Source organism: Parasteatoda tepidariorum, chromosome 12 (genome assembly GCF_982258835.1).
Source record: "Parasteatoda tepidariorum strain Cologne lab strain chromosome 12, Ptep-v5.0, whole genome shotgun sequence".
NCBI classification, from domain to species: Eukaryota; Metazoa; Arthropoda; class Arachnida; order Araneae; family Theridiidae; genus Parasteatoda; species Parasteatoda tepidariorum.
The window spans coordinates 12,629,485-12,652,287 of record NC_141766.1 but is presented as its reverse complement, the minus strand read 5'-3'; the positions used below and the strand labels follow the sequence as shown (position 1 = coordinate 12,652,287).

At 29.6% G+C, this 22,803-nt stretch overlaps 1 protein-coding gene across 2 annotated transcripts in view; it reads left to right on the top strand.

The window, feature by feature from the left end:
* Positions 1-22,202, top strand: part of LOC107437392 (homeobox protein DBX1) — a 49,357-nt gene extending 27,155 nt beyond the window's left edge. The window contains exons 1-4 of one of the 2 annotated variants that reach the window (XM_043047015.3): positions 4,704-4,962; positions 7,877-7,996; positions 15,642-15,928; positions 21,728-22,202. In XM_043047015.3, coding sequence (XP_042902949.2) covers positions 4,908-4,962; positions 7,877-7,996; positions 15,642-15,928; positions 21,728-21,988 — 723 coding nt within the window. In that variant the 5' untranslated portion in view covers positions 4,704-4,907 and the 3' untranslated portion in view covers positions 21,989-22,202. Of the gene's footprint in view, positions 1-4,703; positions 4,963-7,876; positions 7,997-15,641; positions 15,929-21,727 lie in introns of those variants that run through there. The other variant, XM_043047013.3, reaches the window with a different exon arrangement.
* Positions 22,203-22,803: the final 601 nt, after the last annotated feature.

The window sequence follows — 22,803 nt, the reverse complement described above, 5'->3', positions numbered from 1 at the left end:
GTAGCGTTTTTTGACATTTAATCATTCAGAAAGTATTCCACCAATTTCATTCAAAATTTGGAATTCGTCATTTATTTCGTTAACCGTACAATTATAAATATTTTTGATCACTACCGAATTAAGTTGTAAGACGTAATGATTAATACTAGTTAATTTAAATAAAATTACCTTTGGATAAATTGGTTTGATATTTGTACGCGAAAATCTTTTGACATCGGTAAAGTAGGTATAAAGATAAAGCGCAATATACAAAAAATAAAATTAGCATTACGGGAACCAAACCACTTTACCGTTCAGCAGATTAAACCATTTTCCAAATTGTGGCCTACCCCGTATTTTGAGAGCAAAAAAACAGTGGGAAAAAGATATGTTTTGCCAGAAACTATACGTTTTTGTAACTGTTAACGTAACTTATGATATCGTCTGCATAAGTTAGTTAGCATAGTTAAGTTTAAACTATCAAACCATGAAGACTGCTTCTTAAAGGGTAAAAATATGATAACTGAATCCCCAGTTATCAAACTGTTCCCTTTTTATTTTGCACACCGGACAGTAAATATATTTATTGTATGGTGGTACCCGAAATAAATCTTATGTCGTATTCACAATTAATTATTATGCCAGGAGCTAAACTGTGTGAAACATTACTGAATTCCAGCATTTAAAGCCAGCGTTTCTGTCATAAAAGTTTTTACTTTAATTTTAAATTAAAGTTTATGCATCAGTTTATATTTAATCCTTTTTTTCTCATAAGTAATGTACATATTTTATTTTTATTTTTTTTATTTGGAATAAAATCTACATTTAAATTTAAGGCATGTAACATTTTAAATTATAGTTTGGCGAACGGGGAAAACAATAAATACTAAACATTTTGTAAACAAGTTCACGGGGTTTTGAGTAAAATGTTGACATTGTAGGATTAAATAGAAAATTTAAATTTAGTACACGCATTAAATCTTGCATTTTAATGACGAAAAAAAAGAGTTTTTTTCCTTCCTTTTTTTTCGTCGAAGCACATTTGACGTGAATGCACATCGGGTGAAATCTCTGTTGCGGTACACATAAGACGTGTCTACACAGCGGTCGAAATATTTGTTGCCATGCGTATGACGTGAATACTCGTCATGTATTATAAAAAGTACAATTGACAATCAAACTTGAAATTTCAATAAAATGCTATGAGACTATTATTTGGTGGTATGTTTCCTTTACCTCCCCCCCCTTAACAATCGAGCTGTTAAGTTTCATATTGCATTATGCCAATGCTTACCCATTGCTCCATGAGTCTGAGCCCTTGACATTCCTGAATTGATTACAAGAATATGAAGCTTTAGATCCAAAAGCTCAATTTACCTGATTTTTGAACTGAAAGTAAGGTGGAAAAGAAGAAAAACTAGTCTTCATTTGTAGTTAGTTTTAAAGAGCAAAATAAGCTCTTAGTATTTTTAATTACAAGCATTCATCACGATTCACGATTTAATGTATCGTGGGAAAGCAAACTATAAAATTGTCTGATTTTAGTAAACTATAACAAACACTCCAAATTCAAATGAAAAAAAAAAAAAAAAACTGCAAATTTGATTCATCTAATTTTCGCGAACTGCTAAAGCCAAGACAGACTGATTCCTGAACCATTTTAAAAATTAGTCATTATAGAGAAATGATTTTTACTTATTACTCTTAAAACTATTCAATCAGATATATTAAGACAAAAAATCTTTCGCCAGATTTCATAACGCTATTTACAGAAAAATGCTTCCTCAAATGATCTGTAAAATATACTCTTATAATTTGAACAACTGATAAATTTAGTTTTAATAGTCTTATGAAGAAAACTACTATTTTAAAAGCTATTTTTCCTTGGTAATAAGAATACCATAAGCAATAAAAAAAATAGTTTCTAAAAACAAATAACTGAAATTAGTCAACAAAGCATTTTTTTACCAAGTAATAACTTCCAACTAAAGGATAACTATGTATTATTTAAGGAGTTTTTGATAAAACTTAATATATAAGCTTAATACTTCTAAATGTTTGCAATAAATAAAGAACCATTAGGAAAAGTTAAATTGTTAGAAATTTCGGATAAAGTTCGAATCATTTTACACAAACAGTTGAGAAACTAGAAATTATTTAAATGAGCTCTATTGTTTTCCCATTAGCAACTTTATGATTATATATTCTTTATTTGAAGAAAAAAAATTATACTAGAAAATCACTCAAATCCGTCTAAATGGAGAATCTCGCAGTTGTTTTTGATTTATGGTAATGATCTTTATGAATATGACTTTAATGTCCATGCAAATGTAAATAACTGAGGGTGAACTTATCCTTAATGTTCTATATTTAAATGGGCATACGGGAATTAAAGTATCCGTACAAGACATTGGTTGGAATAAGTATGCTCATTATATTAAAATATGCAATTCCATTTGACTTTACAACAATTATTAAATCAAATTCGAAATGATGGGGAATTATTGTCCTGTAATAGGGATTGCTTTACATCATTAGAGATGTTCTTTAAGTGTAAAAAAAACCAAGAGAGTGAGTGAGATTTTTTGCTTATTGTTTTACTTTTTTGCAATTAGAATTATCAAGAAATAATTTTCCTAATGCTAAATTTGATGAATTCACATATTCAATTCGATTTGACTTTAGAGCAATTTTAAAAATAAATGCGAAGCAAAAAGGAAATTATAGAATTATTAAAATGTAAAAGGGAATTATAGATTCCTCAGAATCATTAGAGATGCTTTTTGAGTTTGAAAAGCAAGACTGTGAGAGATAATTTCGGTTTTTGTTTTACTCTTATACAATTAGAGTTATTAAGAAAATGATGTTCCAAATCTCACACTTGATATATTAAAAGATTAAATTTTATTCGACTTTTCAACAATTAATAAATCAAATTCAATGTAAGGGGGACTTATTGCCCTATAATTAAGATTGATTAACTTCATTCGAGATGTTCCTTAAGTTTGAAAAAAAAAAAAAACCTATGACAGTAAAGGATATTTTCGCTTTTTGTTTAACGTTTTTACAATAAGAATTATCCCGACAGCGATTTTCTCAATATTATCTTTTATTTATTTATGAAGAAAATAATTATTTCAAAAGATTCAGTGATTGTTATAATTCAAGGACAGTTAAATTATGAGCCACGTTTTCAAAACTGTCAAAAGAGCGAATTGTCAAAAACTGTCAAGAAACTCCACGACCACCAAGTAGGCATAAGATATTTTTGTGTATTTGGTTCATTACTGCACCGAGAAAGAAATTCTGGCATAATTAACGTTCTAAACAGTGACATTTTTAGCAAAAAAAATAAAATAATTCTGGTTAATAAAACCAAAATATGCTGTATTGAAGCTAGCTATTTGCTAATTTTTCGTTTCTTAAGGTAAGAGTTCATAGGAAATTCTGGTTTTCAAAATTTTAGTTCTTATTACCACACATTTAGTAAAAAATACAAAACTTAAAAGTAAATTTAACATAATAAATGCTTTTTAAGCTAAGGTTGCATGATAAAATTACCAAACCTTACCACTTTTATCAAATTTCATCAGCACATAATGTAAAACCATATGTTATTGCTAATTTTACCAAAGTGCATCGGTAAAAACTATCAAACTTTTTGGTGATCCCATAGAACTAGAAACATGGTACATTTTACCATGTTCTGGTAGTTTTGTCTATGTTTTTTTTTCTCAACATGGATTTAAACAGATAAAAAAAAGAGACATTCGTCTCTATATAATACACCGGACTTAAATTTTGATGATACCATATTTAATTTTCCACGAGTCTTAGAGATTTATAATAAAGGGAGTAAATTAACAAATTAACGTTAATTCAAGAAGGAATTGCCTTTCTTTAAATTACCACTTTAACGTTTAGAGATGATATTAGGCAGTTTAAAATTCTCATACAGATAATAATTATTTAATATTTTCTTAATAAATTGTTTCGTAATCACTAGATTTTTCAGCATCAAAATTAATAATTTTGCTTTATATTAAGAATGTTGAAGAAAGAACATAATAAAAAAAGCATTCACTATGTAATATTTTCTTTAAATTTGTTGTGTTTTTGAATTTTGCTTTTGAATTTTAACTTTTGTATTTTATGCTCACTAAAATAGTTAAATGCAATTGAGTAAATCTACTACATTTAGCTAAGTTTATAAAATAATTAAGCAATTTATCAAGATAATTTTTAGTTTCGTAACAGCTAGCATCAAAATTAATATTATTTATTTTTAATTATTATTAAGACTGTTGAGAAAAAGAACGTAGTCATGAAAGCTTAGAAACATTACCAAACAAATCTTAAAATTTGTTGTGTTTTTGAATTTTAACTTTTGTATGCTAGCCTTATTAAAAATTGTTAAAAACAATCAATTAAAGCTATTACATTTAATTAAATTTCAAAACTAATAAATATTTTAATATTCTCTCGATAAATTGTTTCGTAACCACTGTATATAAAACAACTACCACAAAATGAAAGAGCCAATAAAAGTTAACAACAATAAAAAAACCACCCCATCTGAACACAGTTGTCACGTGTTGGTGACGTGGAACAATAATTGCGTGTCAGGTGCGACCTGGGGTTCATTATTATCATTTAATTACGCAGGATGGGAGGGATGAAAGAGGGGGAAAAGATTTATCGCTTTCTCATCTTCCTACATCCCCACTCTACTTATCCCTGGAAGCAGCTGCGATCGCTATGGCGGACACGTGCTTTCAGGATCTCGTCTTTAAGAACCCAATAAAAAAAGATCAGGTATTGTTTTTAAGAATCAGTTATTGCGCCCTTTTAGAGGTTGCAATTGTATAAAAGTCGGAATTTTTGAAATCAGAATTGGGAAATTCTGAAGTCTGGTTTCTGTTCGAGTAATGGTTGCTTATATTGAAGGTGGGAGAATGGTGTTATATGAAACAGTCCAGGGAGGTAAGAATAATATAAAAATGAATAAATAAATAAATAATTCTTATGAATTGCGTAGTGAAACATATTTAACTTAATTTGAAGAAATGTTCTGTGATTGATTCAAAATAGTTTCGATAAAGAGGGTAGGTTTTTAAAAAAAATTGTTTCTTTACTTTCTGACATTAAAGCTACAGATTCATAAAAATCAAATGAGACGCCAGTTTTATTTTTTTGGAGACTGAAAATAGTTACAAAAATAAAGAAAATAATTTGTTAACAATAAAGTTAACCCAAATACGCAATAAAAAATAATAACAACAAGGTACAAATATTAACTTCTCAGGGGGATAAGTGAAATTAGAAAGAGGTAAAAGACGATGATTAAATGCACTGTTACGTTTTATTTGAACACTAAACAGGTTTTGATGACTTTAATTTCGCAGTTCTCTATAATCTCTCTCGTATGCCTGTTAAGGCAGGAGGGTTGCAATTGTTTTTGCTTTCCAGTGGCGCCATCTATAGCCAAGAATTCGACTTCTGCCACACCCATACGTCACACCCGTTTATAGGGCGAACCCATTCATACATCCTTTCATTCATCCATAGATCGTAATTTTGGCCTGAATCAGAGAACGATCAATCTCCAATCCAGTACCCCCAGTGGTATTGATTTGTTATGATAACATGGAGGACTTTGAGACTCGACAAATTTAACGTGGATTAGTGCTCATCTACTACACAGAGAGTCTTCGGCCAGTGGTGTTCGAACCCACAAACTCTCGAACATGGGCCCAGCGCCCTACCGATCAGGCTTTCCCGATCTTTAGTTCTCTGTAATAAATCGTCAGAATAAAATAAAAAAAAAATTTCTTCTTGTCCTCACCTTTAATATGCTAATGCATATACTCTTTTTACGCCTATTTTGTAAGGTTTTCAAATCTATATATTCATGGTGGTGGTTACGGGACACCTCTGTATTATTTTTGTATAATCCACAATTTTTTTTTTCAATAATAAATTTTTCACAATCCACAGATTTTCGATTGGAGAAACTATTTAAAACGTTCAAAACGCCATTTTTCATTTAAAAAATATCAAGTTCATTTTTCTTTTTTCTTATAAACAAAAGTTTTTGGACGGATTCTGATTCTTAAGCGTCAAAATATAGGATGGGATTTCAGCCGCTATCTGTCAAATATGAACTGAAACACAAGTCGTGGGAAATTCGATCCTTGCAATATTATTCTGATTTCCTTTTCTTAAAAGGTAATCCCAAATAAATAATTTTAATTAGATATCTAGAGCTTGTTTTGCTAGCTTTTTATAATACATTTTATTAAATTTTCTAATTTTGTACACTTAAGTACACAATGTATTCAATGAACATTTAAAAACACTGTTAATTTTAATCATGCATATAACTTTTTGAAAAGTATAATAAAAGTTATTAAAGGCAATTCATTCTTTTCATTTATTTTTCATTTTCGAGATGTATACATAATGCTTCACAGATCAAAATACTCTGGTTTTTTTCTCCATTTATGTTTCAAATAACACTAACAGCGAAATAATTTATTTTATTCTAAGTTAAATAAAATATTAGCATAATTCATCATAATAATTAAAGAAATCTAGATTATTAATTAAATATTCATTGATTTCACATGGAAAAAAAATCGTGTAACATTACCATACTGTATGCTAATGATATTTTTGGTGAAACAACAACAACGTAATTTTGGTTAATAAAACCAAAATATACGATATTTAAACCATTCATTTGGTATTTTTCCGTGCATATGGTATTCAATTCATATGGTATTCAAAATTATAGCTCTTATTACGACATATTTAGTAAAAAAATAGAAAACAGAAAAGTAAATTCAATAGAATAAATGGTTTTTATGCCAAAATCTAAAATATCATGGCAAAATTATTAAATTTCACCACATTTACTACCTAACGGCATGGTAGTAAAACCGTAATTTATTGTTAATTTAATAATTTTACCAAAATCGTTGTCTAACGGCTTCGATAAATATTACCTAGCTTTTCAGTGTTCCCATAGGGACAGAAACATGGTAAATTTTACCATATAATGGTAGTTTTGACTATACTTTTTTCCTGGTGCATATTCCATAACTCTACTTAAATTTTTATAGTTTTAGAGACATTTTATTTTATCACTCATATTATAAATATTATGCATATGGCAGAATCAATTGTATGCGTTATGAAAGGTTGGTATTTGTTCTATTTATTCAACATTAACTGATTTCCGTATGATTTTAGTTCTAAGTAAAACAACCAAGCTATTAGTACAGTTATCTAACTTAACTAAGTACCCAAACTTATAGGTAAACAAGTTCAAAAGTTCAAAGACTTCCAACTGTTTGTGGCTGAGATAAAAAAAATGCCCAACAGACGATAATTACTCCATTATTATTGTCGATTTGAGAAACCTTGATAAACCGATAATATTCAAAAGATTTCCAATTCCTTTAAATCTAAACGTTTTCAGTTACTCGTCTATAAGTAATTAATAAAAAAGTACTAAGAATATATTATTTTTATTTTCTGCATGGTATGGTAACTAGCTTTCTTTTAATTTAATAATAGTACGTTCAGCTTTGTATTAAATGTTCCATTTGCTATGAATTATATTTTCATTTCTTCAATTAAGAGCTTTTAATTTAGATTTTATGTTCTGCAGTATATAATATGCCAAAACAAACACATTATCATAATTCACTTACAAATGTAATCAGATATTGATTCTTTACATTATAAATAAAATAATAATTATTTGCTGCAAAAAGGATAGTTTATATTGCAAACAATTTCAACAATTTTATCGATAGTTATTTTTTATTTCAAACTTTATTTAATCAAAAGAACGAAGCTACTAGATGAGAACTTTTATTTATCTTTTCAGATGAATATCTAAACTCACCTTTAAGTCCCTATACTTATCAAATGAATAAAAGCATACCAAGGCATTATCGGCAGCCACCGCCATTGCAGTACGTTAACTTTAGATCACCTTTCATAACAGGTAAATATTGGTTTTTTTATATATTTTTATTAATTTAGTGTTATACTTTTTAAACAAAAATGTCATATATCATGTCTTATTGAAGAATATTATTTAAGAGAAAAATTAATAATGCGTTTTTTTGAGCAAACAATATTAATGCTTTTATTAAAAATTGTTTTTCAAAATTCAATTCTTTAATTATTTTCCAAAATGTAATTTGTAAATTGTTTTCTAAAATTCTATTTTTAAATTTCGTTTTAAAAATGTATTATAGACGAAAGTTTTTTTTCTTCTGTATATCAGATTGTTAACAGCAAAAGCTTACAAGTTGCATGAAGTTTAAAAACTTATTTTAAGAATCAGTTAAATATAGTTTCATCATCTTTTTAAAGATCTCCTTCCTAACTCTGAAAATTAATTTAAAATTTTAATATTTCCCAGTTGAAATCAACTTGCAGTTTGAAAGTAGCAATTAACTTTTAACGAAATTGAAATTATGTTTTATTGATTATTATCTAATATTAACATATAATGTAATACTTTGTTGCGGATTAATTGTCTAAGGGTTCAATCGTTAACATCAACAGGATAACCTCACTTTGGATAACTTTTTCAACTGGATAACATTTTAGCCTTAATTCAAAATTGACGGTCAAACATGCTTCAGGATTCTATGATGTATTTTGAAACTAAAATCATTCAATTGGATAACCTCACTTTGGATAACTTTTTCAACTGGATAACATTTTAGCCTTAATTCAAAATTGACGGTCAAACATGCTTCAGGATTCTATGATGTATTTTGAAACTAAAATCATTCAACTGGATAACCTCACTTTGGATAACTTTTTCAACTGGATAACATTTTAGCCTCAATTCAAAATTGACGGTCTAGATTGATGCTTCAGGATTCTATGATGTGTTTTGAAACTAAAATCATTCAACTGGATAACCCCACTTTGGATAACTTTTTCAACTGGATAACATTTTAGCCTCAATTCAAAATTGACGGTCAAACATGCTTCAGGATTCTATGATGTATTTTGAAACTAAAATCATTCAATTGGATAACTTCACTTTGGATAACTTTTTCAACGGGATAACATTTTAGCCTCAATTCAAAATTGACAGTCAAACATGCTTCGGGATTCTATGATGTATTTTGAAACTAAAATTATTCAATAAAAAATTAATTTTTTGAACGATGCATCAAAATTCCTGTTACTGAAATAATTAATACCAGTTGCTAAACTAAAAGTTCGGCGGGAGAGTTTTTTTTTGCCCCTGAACTATGAATTGGTCAGATAAAAAATCATTGATTGGTTAGATCACTGCACTGTATCGTATAAATATGAAATATTATAACATTCTGCCAATTACGAAACTAATTAAAAATGTTTTAATAGTCAAACACTAGGCATTAATTAACCAAAATGAAAACATTTTTTCCAATAAAAGTACTGAATTGGGCATCTAATTTGTGCTATTGAATAAGTTTAAGCTGCAAGTAATTACATATTATTTTGAAAATTAATTAAGATGCGTTTACCTTTTACCTGCAAATGGCTAGGGGAATTTTTACTTATTTTCTCTTTTACGGACGAGTCAAAAACTGAGCAATTTGATAGATGCTTCAATTCTTGCATGTATTTCTAGTAATTGGACATCGGGTATCGCCGTTAAAAATACTAAAAATGAAGAATACATAATTTAAAGACTTATTCTAAAACTAGGACGTTTGGTCGAAACTTAGATCGAAGGGATTAAAAATGATCCAAATATTTAAAAAGAACTAAATAATGATATGACTGATAATAATAATAGGATTGAATTGATAAGTTAAATAATAATATTATTAAACTAAATATTAATATGATTGATAAACTAAATAATACCAGGATACACAAACTATATAATCAAAGAACTGCCAAACTATGATTATTTCTTTCTGTTTTACTACCAGTTTAAGTGGAAAAACGTTCAAGGTTTATAATTACAGAAAAATCAATGATTTAAATTTTATATTCTAAGAGCTTTTGCTCTTGTCGACCCCTTTCTGAAGATCCAAATTCAGGTCTGAGCCCTCGAATTATTGATTGATAATCTCTTTAAGAGGATCAATTCGAATTTTTCAGTTAAAATCACGCATCTAAATTTTTACTTCGTAATAAAATTCCGATTCCAACAATTAAAAAATAATTTTCGCATTTTTATTCTAGTTGAAAGTATTTTTTGAAGACCCTTTTTAATTTTCTCGGTTACAGCGCTATTTGTGAAACAAAATGTATAAGTCAACAACTCAAATGGAATTTTTTTTTTTTTTTTTTTTTTAGAGAATCCGAAACTGCAATAAAAAGTAGTGATTCAAATTTGAGATTTCAAAGTAGCCCATGCATCACCAGAGGCATAGCTAGGGCTGGGGACAAACTCAGTTTTTGCTTTGCACCCCTTATGATATGGTGTAGGATTTTAAGCGACTTTTTGGAGTAATTTAAGTTTCAGATTATTTACAAAAAGCTTATATCAAGTGCACTTGGCAATGCTTTTTCTTTCTTATTTCATATTAAACAAAATATTCTGCAACTTTACATAATGATTAAGGCATCGTTAATTGATAATATCATAATTTTTTTCGATTTGGTTTCAATTTTAACGGTGTGTGTGTTGCAAAATGTAGGTTATATTACACTTGGATGCTTAAATGCATTTTACCCAGGAATTTTGTATTTTTAAACATTTTTCATATTTCATGAATTTGTCTTCCCTCTAAGGTAGGACCTAGGAGCAAGTATCCCGTCTAGTCCCAGCTAACTATGCCACTGTGCCCCACCCCCAGAGTGGTGAAAGATCGAGTTTGGTATTATTGGATAGCTCTTAAAAATAATGAATGTGTTTTAATTTCCAACTTTTTTAAGTATATATAGATACACCGAAGAGTCATTACATTATGACCACCCTGCTAATAACATGTAGGACCACCTTTAGCCCTCAAAACTGCTAGCATCCGCCGTGGCATTGATTCCACAAGGTGCTGATAGGTAGTCAGAGGTATCTGGTACCCAGCGCTCACTAATTGGTCCTGCAATTCCCTCACATTGCTAGGGGGTAGCGTGGGTCCTAATGTGCCCCATGAAAACATTGTTCCTGGGCGAGAAACCATGAAAACCTGGGAGAACCCATTGTTATAGATGGAGGATAGTCGTAATGTAATGGCTCTTCGGTGTATATATATATATATATATATATATATATATATATATATATATATATATATATATATATATATATATATATATATATATATATATATATATATATATATATATATATATATATATATATATATATATATATATATATATATATATATATATATATATATATATTAATAAATTCAGTGAGAGCGCAATTGTGTTTTGAGATGTAATTTCAGAAATCCTAGTACCATAACAAACAACTATTTTCTAGAAAGAATATAATCAAAATTTTTGAAAGCTCTCTCATAAATTTCATAAATTAATCAGATGAGTTACTTATAGCTAAATAAAAATATCGAACTTGGGTGCGATGTCATTTTTTGATAAATGTTCGTGAATAATGATGCTTTTTTACTTTTTAATCCTTCGGATATACAGATCTGATAGTGTTAAGACTCCTCCTAATTAACACGATATATATAAATCGATACACACCCTGAATTTGATAATTAAAAAAAAAAAACAAAAGAAAAAACATGAGATTGAAACATTAAACATTTTTCGTCCTTAAACAGTAACATATAATGTTATTAGAATATTTTTTTTCCTTCGAAAGAGGAGAACTTGATTCAAGTAAGCAAGTTACGGTTTTAATTATAGTAAAGTAGAAGAATTTTTAATAGAATAGAACCATGTGAAAAATATAGGGAATCATCAATAACAATCATATTGCTACACTAATTAATTATGGGATATTAATAATATAGTTGAGTTGATAAACTGGAAGAAGTATCCTTAGAAACGTTTTTCATATGAAAGCTGGGGCGTCAAAATTTTTGAAAAATAAACACAACAAGTACCTGAAAATGTTTACAGAATATTTTTATAAATATTTAACCAAGATTCATAAATTAAGTAAGAATAGGACTGCGAAATAGTCATTTTTCCCTGCTTTGATAATATTTTAACTCAAATATAATCAAAACTTAAATTTTAAAAAAAATAAATAAATAAAAAGTCAATAAAATTAATTTTTGCAGGGAACAATTCCTTTTTGGTGACCCCTTCTTAAAGGCTCCATCATAGATTCGGGTCATGATTCATATATTGGGAACCCTTTAATGATCCACAAATCAAGCCGCATATTAAATTCATTAATCTAAACAAAATCAGTTTGAAAGTTACACATCTTCAGAGCGCTGAAGGACATTAAAAATTTTGCGTCGTTAAAAAGTAACATAAAATCTCGTTAGAATAATTTCTTTCCTATTAAAGTAGGGTACTTAATGCAAGTAAGCAAGTCGAGGTTTTAAATATCAGTTCAAACTTAAGTTTCATTGTTTATTTGAGCGACATTTAGTTGAATCAAGAAAAAACGGCGACATCATCAAGAACTCAATGTTTCTAAGATCGGATATCAGTAGGAAAGCCACTTCAAAGTTAACCTTTTAACAAGTGGTCTTATAAACAAATTCCTATTAATACACCTGGTCGTCGTTAATAATATAGGCGCCTGTCACAAGTACCATTAACACAAAGGAAGCCTTCTTTTTTTGATAAGCAGCGCACTCCACCACTTATTTGCCTTTTAAGTCGCATTTGCTTTTTATCGACGCAAAAGTGTTAAAATATGAGGCTTTAGCGGTATCTCAAGAGTTTAGCGTGCGCCATTTACGTTAATAAAAATGAAAGAACTAAATAAATTCATTGTACATGGATGAAAACAAGACAGGTTCATATTATTGGTTTGCTGTCAGTTAGTCAAGAGTGGCTATTTCACTGTTAGAGATAATATCGTGTTTCTATGGTTGATGGTTAGACGATGCGTTTTTATGCAAGTTCTTTTCTGGAAACATTATAATTGAAGTACTTATCACAGACTGTGTTTTGTTAATTTTATTTTATATCTCCCTCAGGGTTGTAATATTTTAATTTATTGACAATAAAATGAGATATAACTAAGATGCTTCTTTTAATTTTTTTTGAAGAAAAATTATTTTATACAATTGAATCTTAGTGATATTTGGATGAAATTTGTGACGCTAACATTCCAGCATTCAAAAAATCTTTTTCCCTTTACGTATTTAAGCTATTTTTTGTTTAATGTTCAGAGTGAAAACTTTGCATATAGCATTTTTGGTTATTGACTAAGAGTGAAACTTTTTTAAGAATATTTTCTATAAATTTTGAACTTACATAAAAACATAAAAACTTTTCAAAATCAGTAAAATTATGGTCGAAAAAATTTTTCGCGAAAAATGTATTTACAATAGCTTGTTGATATTTTTTAGATGCCGAAAATATTAATTCTATGATTCAAATTATAGCAATTAAATGAGTGTATAGCGCTTCAAAGTATTGATTCTTGACAATATTTTCCAATAATAATAAAATCTTAGATATGCTTGAAGGAAATTTGTGACGCTATAACATTCCAGCATTTAAAAATCTTCTTTCCTCTTTTTAAGTAAGCGCTTTTTTTCTTCCTAAAATTGTTACAAAACTTTGTGTGTAGCAGTTTTGGTAATTGATTAAGAGTTAAAATTTTTTTGAAGAATATTTTTTACAAATTTTGAATTTACATAAGAACATAACAGCTTTTCAAAATTAATAAAATCATTGTAAAAATTTATTTTCTTGAAAAATCAGTTTCCAATAGCATGATAAAAGTTTTTTAGATGCGAAACATTTTAATTTAATGATTCAAATTATAATAATTAAATGAATGTCGAGTGAAAACATTGCGTCAAGCAATTTCGGTTATTAGTTAAAAGTTAAACTTTTTTAAATAATATTTCTTATAAATTCTTAGCTTATATAAAAATGTAACAGCTTTTCAAAATTATTAAAATTATTTCAAGAAATGTTTTTTCGTGAAAATCTATTTAGAATAGCATGTTGATATTTTTTCGATGGCAAACATTTTAATTTTATGATTTAAATTAATAGTAATCAAATAAATGTATTGTGAAAACTTTGCATAAAGCAATTTTGATGATTAGTAAAGAGTTAAACTTTTTTGAAGATTATTTTTAATAAATTTTGAACTTTCATAAAAACGTAGAAGCTTTTCAAAATCAATAGAATTACAATAAAAAAAATTCATGAAAAATTTATTTACGTGATGATATTTTTTAGATACTGAAAATATTAGTTCTATGATTCAACGTATAGTAATTAAATGAATGCATAGCATTTCAAAATATTGCATCTTGGTTTATTTTTAAATAATAATGAAATTCTTGTCGCCTCCTTTAAGAGCTTTTTTTCCTTCCTTAAATGGTTATTACTTATGACGGTATTAGTTTTGCGTGTAGCACTTTTGGTAATAGGTTAAGAATTAAACTTTTTTAAGGAATATTTTTATAAAGTTTGAACTTACATAAAAACGTAACAGCTTTTCAAATAAAATAAATTTAATAAAATAAATAATAATAAAATCTTAGTTGTATTTCAATAAAATTTATGTCACTAACGTTCCAGTATTTAAAAATTTTATTTCCTCTTCCCTAAAAAAATCGTACTAAAAGACTTTGAGAGTAGCAGTTTTGGTAATTGGTTATACGTAAAACTTTTTAATGACTTATTTGTATAAATTTAAAGCTGAAACGTAAAACTTTAAACTTATAACAGTTATTATAAAAAATGATTTCATGAGAAACCAATTTACAGTACCATGTTGATATTTTTGAGATGCCGAAAATTTTAATTTAATAATTAAAATTGTAATGTTTAAATGAATTTGTAGCTCTTTAAAATATTGCATCTTATTGATGCTTTTAAATAAATGTACTTTTGAGTGAAGTTTCCCGAAAAAATTGCAAATAAAACTATGTACCCCTTTTTTGTTATTATATCGTTTATATTTTTGAAGGATATATTCAATGCTATTTAACTTGACCTACCAACCTCACCCCTGAAGCGACTTCAAAATCATAAATGGGAACCCCATTTTTTAAGAATTAGAAAACTCTTTGTTTCATTAGTTTGCTGTATTTATGTCAAACATTTTTTTTTTGAACTTACACCAAGAAAAAAAAGTATGGTGAAAATTACTAGAATATGGTAAAAATTATCTGATTCATCGGAAACAGCAGAAAGCAGGGTAATTTTCAGTAATTAAGTAAGTGTTTGGTAATGATTTTAGTAAAACTAACAATGAAATATGTTCTTATTATTATGCTGTTAAAATTTTGTAATTTTATCATGATTTTTAGAGCATGGCTTAAAGAATATTTATTCGATGAAACTTAATTTTTAGTTGAACTTGATTTAGGTTCTAGGACAAATCTAATTTAGGATATTTTTTATTTTTGTATTATTATTGTTCTTGTTAGTTTTGGAAAACTTGGTATTTAGAGCTACCTCTTTTTATCATTCGGCTTTAATTGTCAAATATTGCTATTTTTCGTACAATTAAGATTGTTACTGTGCATAATTAGTTTTTTTTTCTCAATATTTTACAGCAAGTCCACATGTTACCCACAGTTACCAAAGCTTAAATAATGCCATCATGGGTCAAAATATTCCTATTACAATTACTACTTCGCAATCAGCTCTTGCACCATCAACAACAGTTCCTTTTCCATGGGCAACAGCTGCTCGAGGAAAACCTAGAAGAGGAATGATGAGAAGAGCAGTCTTTTCAGATGCTCAAAGGCAAGGTCTTGAGAAAAGATTTCAACTTCAAAAATACATAAGCAAACCAGATCGAAAAAAGCTAGCAGAAAAGCTAGGATTAAAAGACTCACAGGTAAATATGTTATTTTTTCCCCCAGTTTAATGTAAACAGTGAGACACAACAAAATAAAAAAAGTTATCACCCTGAATAACCTTCATTCCTAATGAGTGAATTTTCTCGTACTAAGTGTCAATCTTAATGGTCTCCGGGGGTAACCTCAAATATGCTATTTAATTAGTGCAAACTAATAATTAAGTTACGAAATCAGACACAAAAACGTACTTTCTCTGAATAATTATATTTTTTATTTTTTTATATTTGGATTCCTGACCCTCAAAAAAATTTCGAAAAGATTTGATCATAACTTGGGGGGGGGGGCTAAGGAGTTATATATGTTTGGCGATAGTCATAAAAAACCGCCAAACAAAGTCTCCGCCATAAATGAGTAATTTAAAATAACCATAAGCAAGTTCACGAGAGCAATACCTAATTTTAATCCGTTGCTAAGTTCAGACTATGAAAAAAATGAAATAATGTTCTTTGATTGCTCAGAGAAGTTAATTTATTAATAGTTAATCGAAAATATCTCCAAGTTTCTTGGCAATAGACATTTTTTCAGAGGATTTCTGATCAAAAAGTAAGAATTGTTTTCTTTTTAATCTCTTTTGAAAAGAATATTTGAATCGAATCGATTTATAAACAATTTTTGTTTTTCGAAGCTTTTAGAATTTCAACACGTAAACTTTTTATCTGACATTATTTATGTTTTGTTGTTTTTACTTCATCTATACGAGGATTTCATAATAAAATAAAATTTACATTACGTATTATAATTGCATACACAATTTTAGAGATAATCATTTTTACAGCTTTGATTGAGTCTTCTAGGCAAGAAAATTTAAAGAAACTAAAAAAGAAAAAAAAAACTGCCTGAAAATTTTTTTGAAGGTATGGTTATTCTGATGCACATTCAGAAATTTTTTTATATAATTTACGATATTTCTTTAATTGCGGAAGTTGGTAAATGTTAAGTGGCATTTTAAAACATTGAAATATGTTATATTTAAGAATAACATATTGTAATAATAAGTTGTATATTGTAGGATTCATTTTTTTAAAAAAATCGCTTCATTTGGCCAAATATTTAGGTTACATGGTTTACTTTGTATAAAGATGATTTGCAAATAGCATCCTGATGTTTCGATACATTCTGAAACTTATTTTCACAAATTCAATACAAAATGTCGCTCAACATGTTCTTCAATTATGATCAGCTACATCTATCTTCCCTCCACTGTATTGAATTTTGTCTAATCTGTTATGAAACTAGGTTAGCTCAGTAGTTAAGACACTGAGCTCTCATTGTGGAGGGTTGGGGTTCGATCCCAGTGGCGGCTTAAAGTCCATCCAGCTTCAATTCGATGGGTACCAGCCTTTCTAAGTGGTAGCAGGCAATTGCTATCATCATGCCAAAAGGCTCGAGGACGTTGAAACCTTTATGATTCGCTGGAACATAACAGGTTGTTTTGGGAATGCTTTATTTGCCTGTTATAAAAAGCCAAAGATCTACAAGCTGCTGAAAGTATTACATATTCCATGCCCTTCTGATGTTGTGACTGATTTAGGAGTTGTGAGTTCAGGTGCCAACTACGCCATCAAAGTTGCTTACATATTTTTTCTTAACCAAATCTCAAACAGAGATAAACAATTAAAAATGTTATATTTTATAAATGCTGTCCTTCAAAGCACATCAACTCCAAACCTTTAAAGGGGTTTATTTTCTTCTGGTTCCTCAATTCCAAAACACCTAAGCGATCTTTTAATTATTTTTTTAGTTGACTCCCTTTTATTTTTGCTTCATACGTAGTTTATAACACCGTTTGATTCGTTACAATGAGTTCATAAGGAATGTGATAGAGATAGATTGAGACTGTATATATCAATCAGGCACTCCGACATTAACTCCACTATCAACCAGCCATCCAAAACAAAAGAAGGTTTTGATCAATAACCTTTGGAATATAGAAAAATTTTGTACTAAACCAAGCATGTTTATTTTATAAACTATGAAAGAAATAGGATATTCAGCTGTTTTTACAGCGTGCCGCAACTTCACTTTGAATATTTTCTGCCGTTTTATTGAAATTTGGCAGCATTAAAAAGTGTTACAAGCATAAAGTCTTAGTGAATCGATTTATAATGTTTCCATAAATCTATATTTTATAGTTATTCTGTAAAGATATGTTTGTTTTTCAAATTCCTATGAAATTTTTATCTGTCAGTGAAAACATTTCGAGCTAACTCCTTTTTAGTTTCGTGGAACTTTTCGCCGACTCGTCGCGGTGTGGGTGCAGAGAGCATGCTGTCGGCTTGATATAAATCCACTAATCTATGCTTATTGATCTGTAGAGAGTAAAAGTATGCTAATGTTTCTCTTGAGGGGACAGCGTTATCACTCTTCGCTAAAAACTGCCAATCAATACGCGCCTCCACATTGTGGTCGATGATTGGTTGCAGCTGTGACGTCATTTATATTCAAGCAATTCAGTGGCTTGCGCCTCTAAGCCCCATGTCGTACGCTTACATTCGTTAATGCTAAAGCTGACAAAAAATATGAAAGCGTAAGACAAGCATCAATAGGCGGCCAAACTGCACAGCTGCTAAGAGCGACTTACTCCTTGTTATTACCCATCTACCTTTAGTATACTTGTGTCTCATTTTGATGGCTCTTTCAATACTTAATGAGCTGATGTTCTCTAACCACTTACTTAATAAGTTGGCCATTTGAATGAATATTTTCTTGTATTTAAACGGATTTAATAGTGGAAGTATTAGGCTGATTCTTATGGATTTAAAAATATAAATTAATCTTATTAGGGCTTCATTTACAGAACTCAAACAATGACTGCATAAATGACTGCACTGCATAAAAATATGAAAGCGTAAGACAAGCATCAATAGGCGGCCAAACTGCACAGCTGCTAAGAGCGACTTACTCCTTGTTATTACCCATCTACCTTTAGTATACTTGTGTCTCATTTTGATGGCTCTTTCAATACTTAATGAGCTGATGTTCTCTAACCACTTACTTAATAAGTTGGCCATTTGAATGAATATTTTCTTGTATTTAAACGGATTTAATAGTGGAAGTATTAGGCTGATTCTTATGGATTTAAAAATATAAATTAATCTTATTAGGGCTTCATTTACAGGACTCAAACAATGACTGCATAAATGACTGCACTGCATAAAAATATGAAAGCGTAAGACAAGCATCAATAGGCGGCCAAACTGCACAGCTGCTAAGAGCGACTTACTCCTTGTTATTACCCATCTACCTTTAGTATACTTGTGTCTCATTTTGATGGCTCTTTCAATACTTAATGAGCTGATGTTCTCTAACCACTTACTTAATAAGTTGGCCATTTGAATGAATATTTTCTTGTATTTAAACGGATTTAATAGTGGAAGTATTAGGCTGATTCTTATGGATTTAAAAATATAAATTAATCTTATTAGGGCTTCATTTACGGGAATCAAACAATGACTGTAGACAGTAGCAAGCGATTGACTTTAAAAAAAATTATGTTTAATATAAAGGGTGTTTCGCACTGATTACCTTTAAAATCTGTTTTTAGAATCTTTGTCAAAAATGAAGTAGACACATAAAGAGTAGAAAATCAGTGTTTAAACGAGGAAAAATGAACGAAAATCTTATCAAAATTGAGCAAACACTACTGAGGAAGGGGAGACTGAAAATACCAGTACTAATTTTATTTTTTAAAGGATTAAATTTAAAGGCATTTTTAGAAATCGTTTTTCTCTCAATTTCCTTACCGCTATCTAACAGGTTTTAATGCTTTCATTCCCGCTTTCCTCAGTAAAGGTTCGTTCGATTTCGATATCGTTTTCTTCCCTGCCTGAGTTATAATTTGTAATCACAAATGTCTACATTTTCACATAATTTTAAAAAGTAGTGTTAAAATTTATCATTATTGAACATTTGGTGTAATTTTAGAATCCTTTTTAGAAAGGTAGTAAAAAAGTATTTACATTAGGGACCGTGAATTTTTATTAAACAAGTAAAAACGGAAACTATTGAAATATAACGAATCCCCTCTGAGGAAAACCGGACTATAAAGGAACCTAAATCACTCTGACTAAAACAGAGGGGTGTTGAAAGGTGATTATTAAAAATCCTCCAACTTTCATAGAGCAATCAATTTAGTTTTAATATTTTTTATAACACCTTCTTTACTTGTGTTTTGGCAGATTTCAGTAAAAATTTTTTTCTTGTTCTTTACAAAATTTTTAATATGCGAATATGCAACCTCTACAAACTAAGAAATTGGGTTTGATCGCTAATTACAATAATACGGCTCATTTCTTCTTTTGAGAAAAAAGCCCAGCTTCCGTAATTGTAACGAACTTCAGTAAAATTTGCAGAGTTAACCATTTAATTAAACCAACTTCCTTCTTCGGAAAAGAAGCCCAACGAATATAAAAATACCTCCTTAGAAGAAAAGAAAAGAAAAAAAAACTTTGTGGCGAGCAGCTACTATTGGCTGGTAGAGATTATCCTGTTAAAAAAAGATCAAAATACTTGTAGCAAAAGGAAACTGGAACCATTATATATCCATCGTTGAACAGCCGACCCAATTTTGGGTTTACGACTACTAACGTTCAACTCCGTAGCCTTTTAATTTTGAACTAATTTTGAATTAAGACAAGGAAACTCCTGGATCAGGACCCTCAGAGGTATGATTTGTTATGGGAACATGGGGGACTTTGCGACTCGACAGATTTAACGTGCATCAGTCTTCGGCCGGTGGGGATCGAACCCACTGACTCTTGGACAAAGGCCCAGTGCCCTACCAACCAGGATATTCCGGCTCACTAACTGGAACCATTAGAGATTATACCAGAATCAGTATAAACATACTGGTAATTTAAATTTTTGTATGAAATCAAACAGGGGATTTTGGAACCTGATATGACACCATACTTGAAATTATGAAACCAGTATGGTACCTTTCTTTAAATTTCATTAGCATTTTATACACTCAGCAAGCAACAACTGGGCATAATTTGCACCAATATTGTGTTCAGTTTCGTATAAATAAAATAAATAAATAACAGTATACTGCTGTTCTGAGAAAAACAGCAGTTTTTCTAATTAAAAGGTAGTGAAAAGTGAAGATACTGTCTTTTTTCCCCCGAACCCTTATTTGCTGTCGAAACCTTATTAGTTTAGCTGATTTCGTGGTATGTTTGAGGAAGCAAAGGGCAGTACAAATGATGCAGGCTTTTCATTTTATTTTATCACCGTTGGTAAACAAAATACAAATTTGAAATAATAATTTTGAATTGTAAGGTATACAATTTATTACATCATTTTAAAGAATGTAATTATTTTACATGAAAAAATGTGAAATTTAAGCGAAATAGCTTTTGCGAATAGTTCTTGAGCGAATTGAGCAAATAATTCCTGAAAAATCGAATTTTAAAAATACTTCTTATTTAAAATTCAATTTCTCTGCATCTATTCGACCAATTTCACTTAAATTTTGTATTTCGTCATGTAGAATTACATTCTTTAAAATGATGTAACTGATGATCTTTGCTTCGTATTCCGTTACTTCAAATATCGTTTGCAGTAATTAACTAATATAATTTTTAGGGTACCCTTTCTAATCATTAAGAGTAAGTCCTAGAACGTGAAGATCCGATCATTAGATCAAAAGTTATTCAAGGCGATCCTTTTTATCGCACTTAACAAATTATTTTCGATGCAACGTGGACAAGAAATTGTTGGTTATTAATTTTTTTTTTTTTAAAAAAAGTCCATCACAAGTTTTATATCTTTTGCAGGTCAAAATTTGGTTCCAGAATCGTCGAATGAAATGGAGAAATTCGAAAGAAAGAGAACTCCTTTCATCAGGCGGTACAAGAGAACAAACACTTCCAACCAAACATAATCCCAAGCCTGATTTGAGTGACATCGTCCTACGAGTTAAAGTTCCTACTTCTGATGAAAGTTCCAGAGATAAGTTACCAGAACTGTCTTCATGTGATTGTCAAGATATGGATGATGACACGTCATCTGACGGCTTAGAATTAAAAGTCGTATAAATCGACTATTTATGTGAACATTTTACTTCCATTAAATTAGTGCATTACGAAATGCGAATTAAAAATTTACAAAAGACTTTTCAAGTAAATATTTTAGAATGAATTTAAAGATATATTTTTTGTTTTGAAGCCACATTCGGAGTGTTTTCTAAATATATAATTATTCTGTAATAAAAAGGCTCAAAGAAATAAATTCAGTTTTGAAAATAATAAATAGTTTTATTAAGATTTTTTTTATATTTAGTTTTTTCGAAGTACACTCTATAACAAAAAAATTGACGCACCAAGAAGGAGTTGTCCGATTGAAACGAAAATTGTTGGATAGGAAGACAATGTACAAAATAGTAAATGATTAAAATTTCAGAACAATTGAATAATTTATTGCAGAGTTACAGTAACAAGTTCAATAAGGTGTTGACCCTCCTCTAGCCTGGATACAAGCTGCCACACGGCGTGGCATAGACCGATAAAGCTCCCGGATGGTCTCTTGCGGTATTTCCTGCCAAATTCGATCCAATTGTCGAACGAGGTCATCAACATTCAGTGTCAGATGCAATCTCCTTCCCATCATATCCCAGACATGCTCGATGGGAGAGAGATCTGGTGATCTGTCAGACCAAGGAAGAGTTTGACAAGCTTGCAGACAGTTCATAGCAACACGTGCCGTATGTGGTCTGGCATTGTCCCGCTGAAAAACCAGCCCAGAGGGCGCAGCAAAAGGAACGGTAGCAAAACAGGTCTTAGGATGTCGTCGACGTACCGCTGTGCAGTAAGTGTACCTCTAATGACGGCAGTGTGGCGTGCAATAGTGAAGG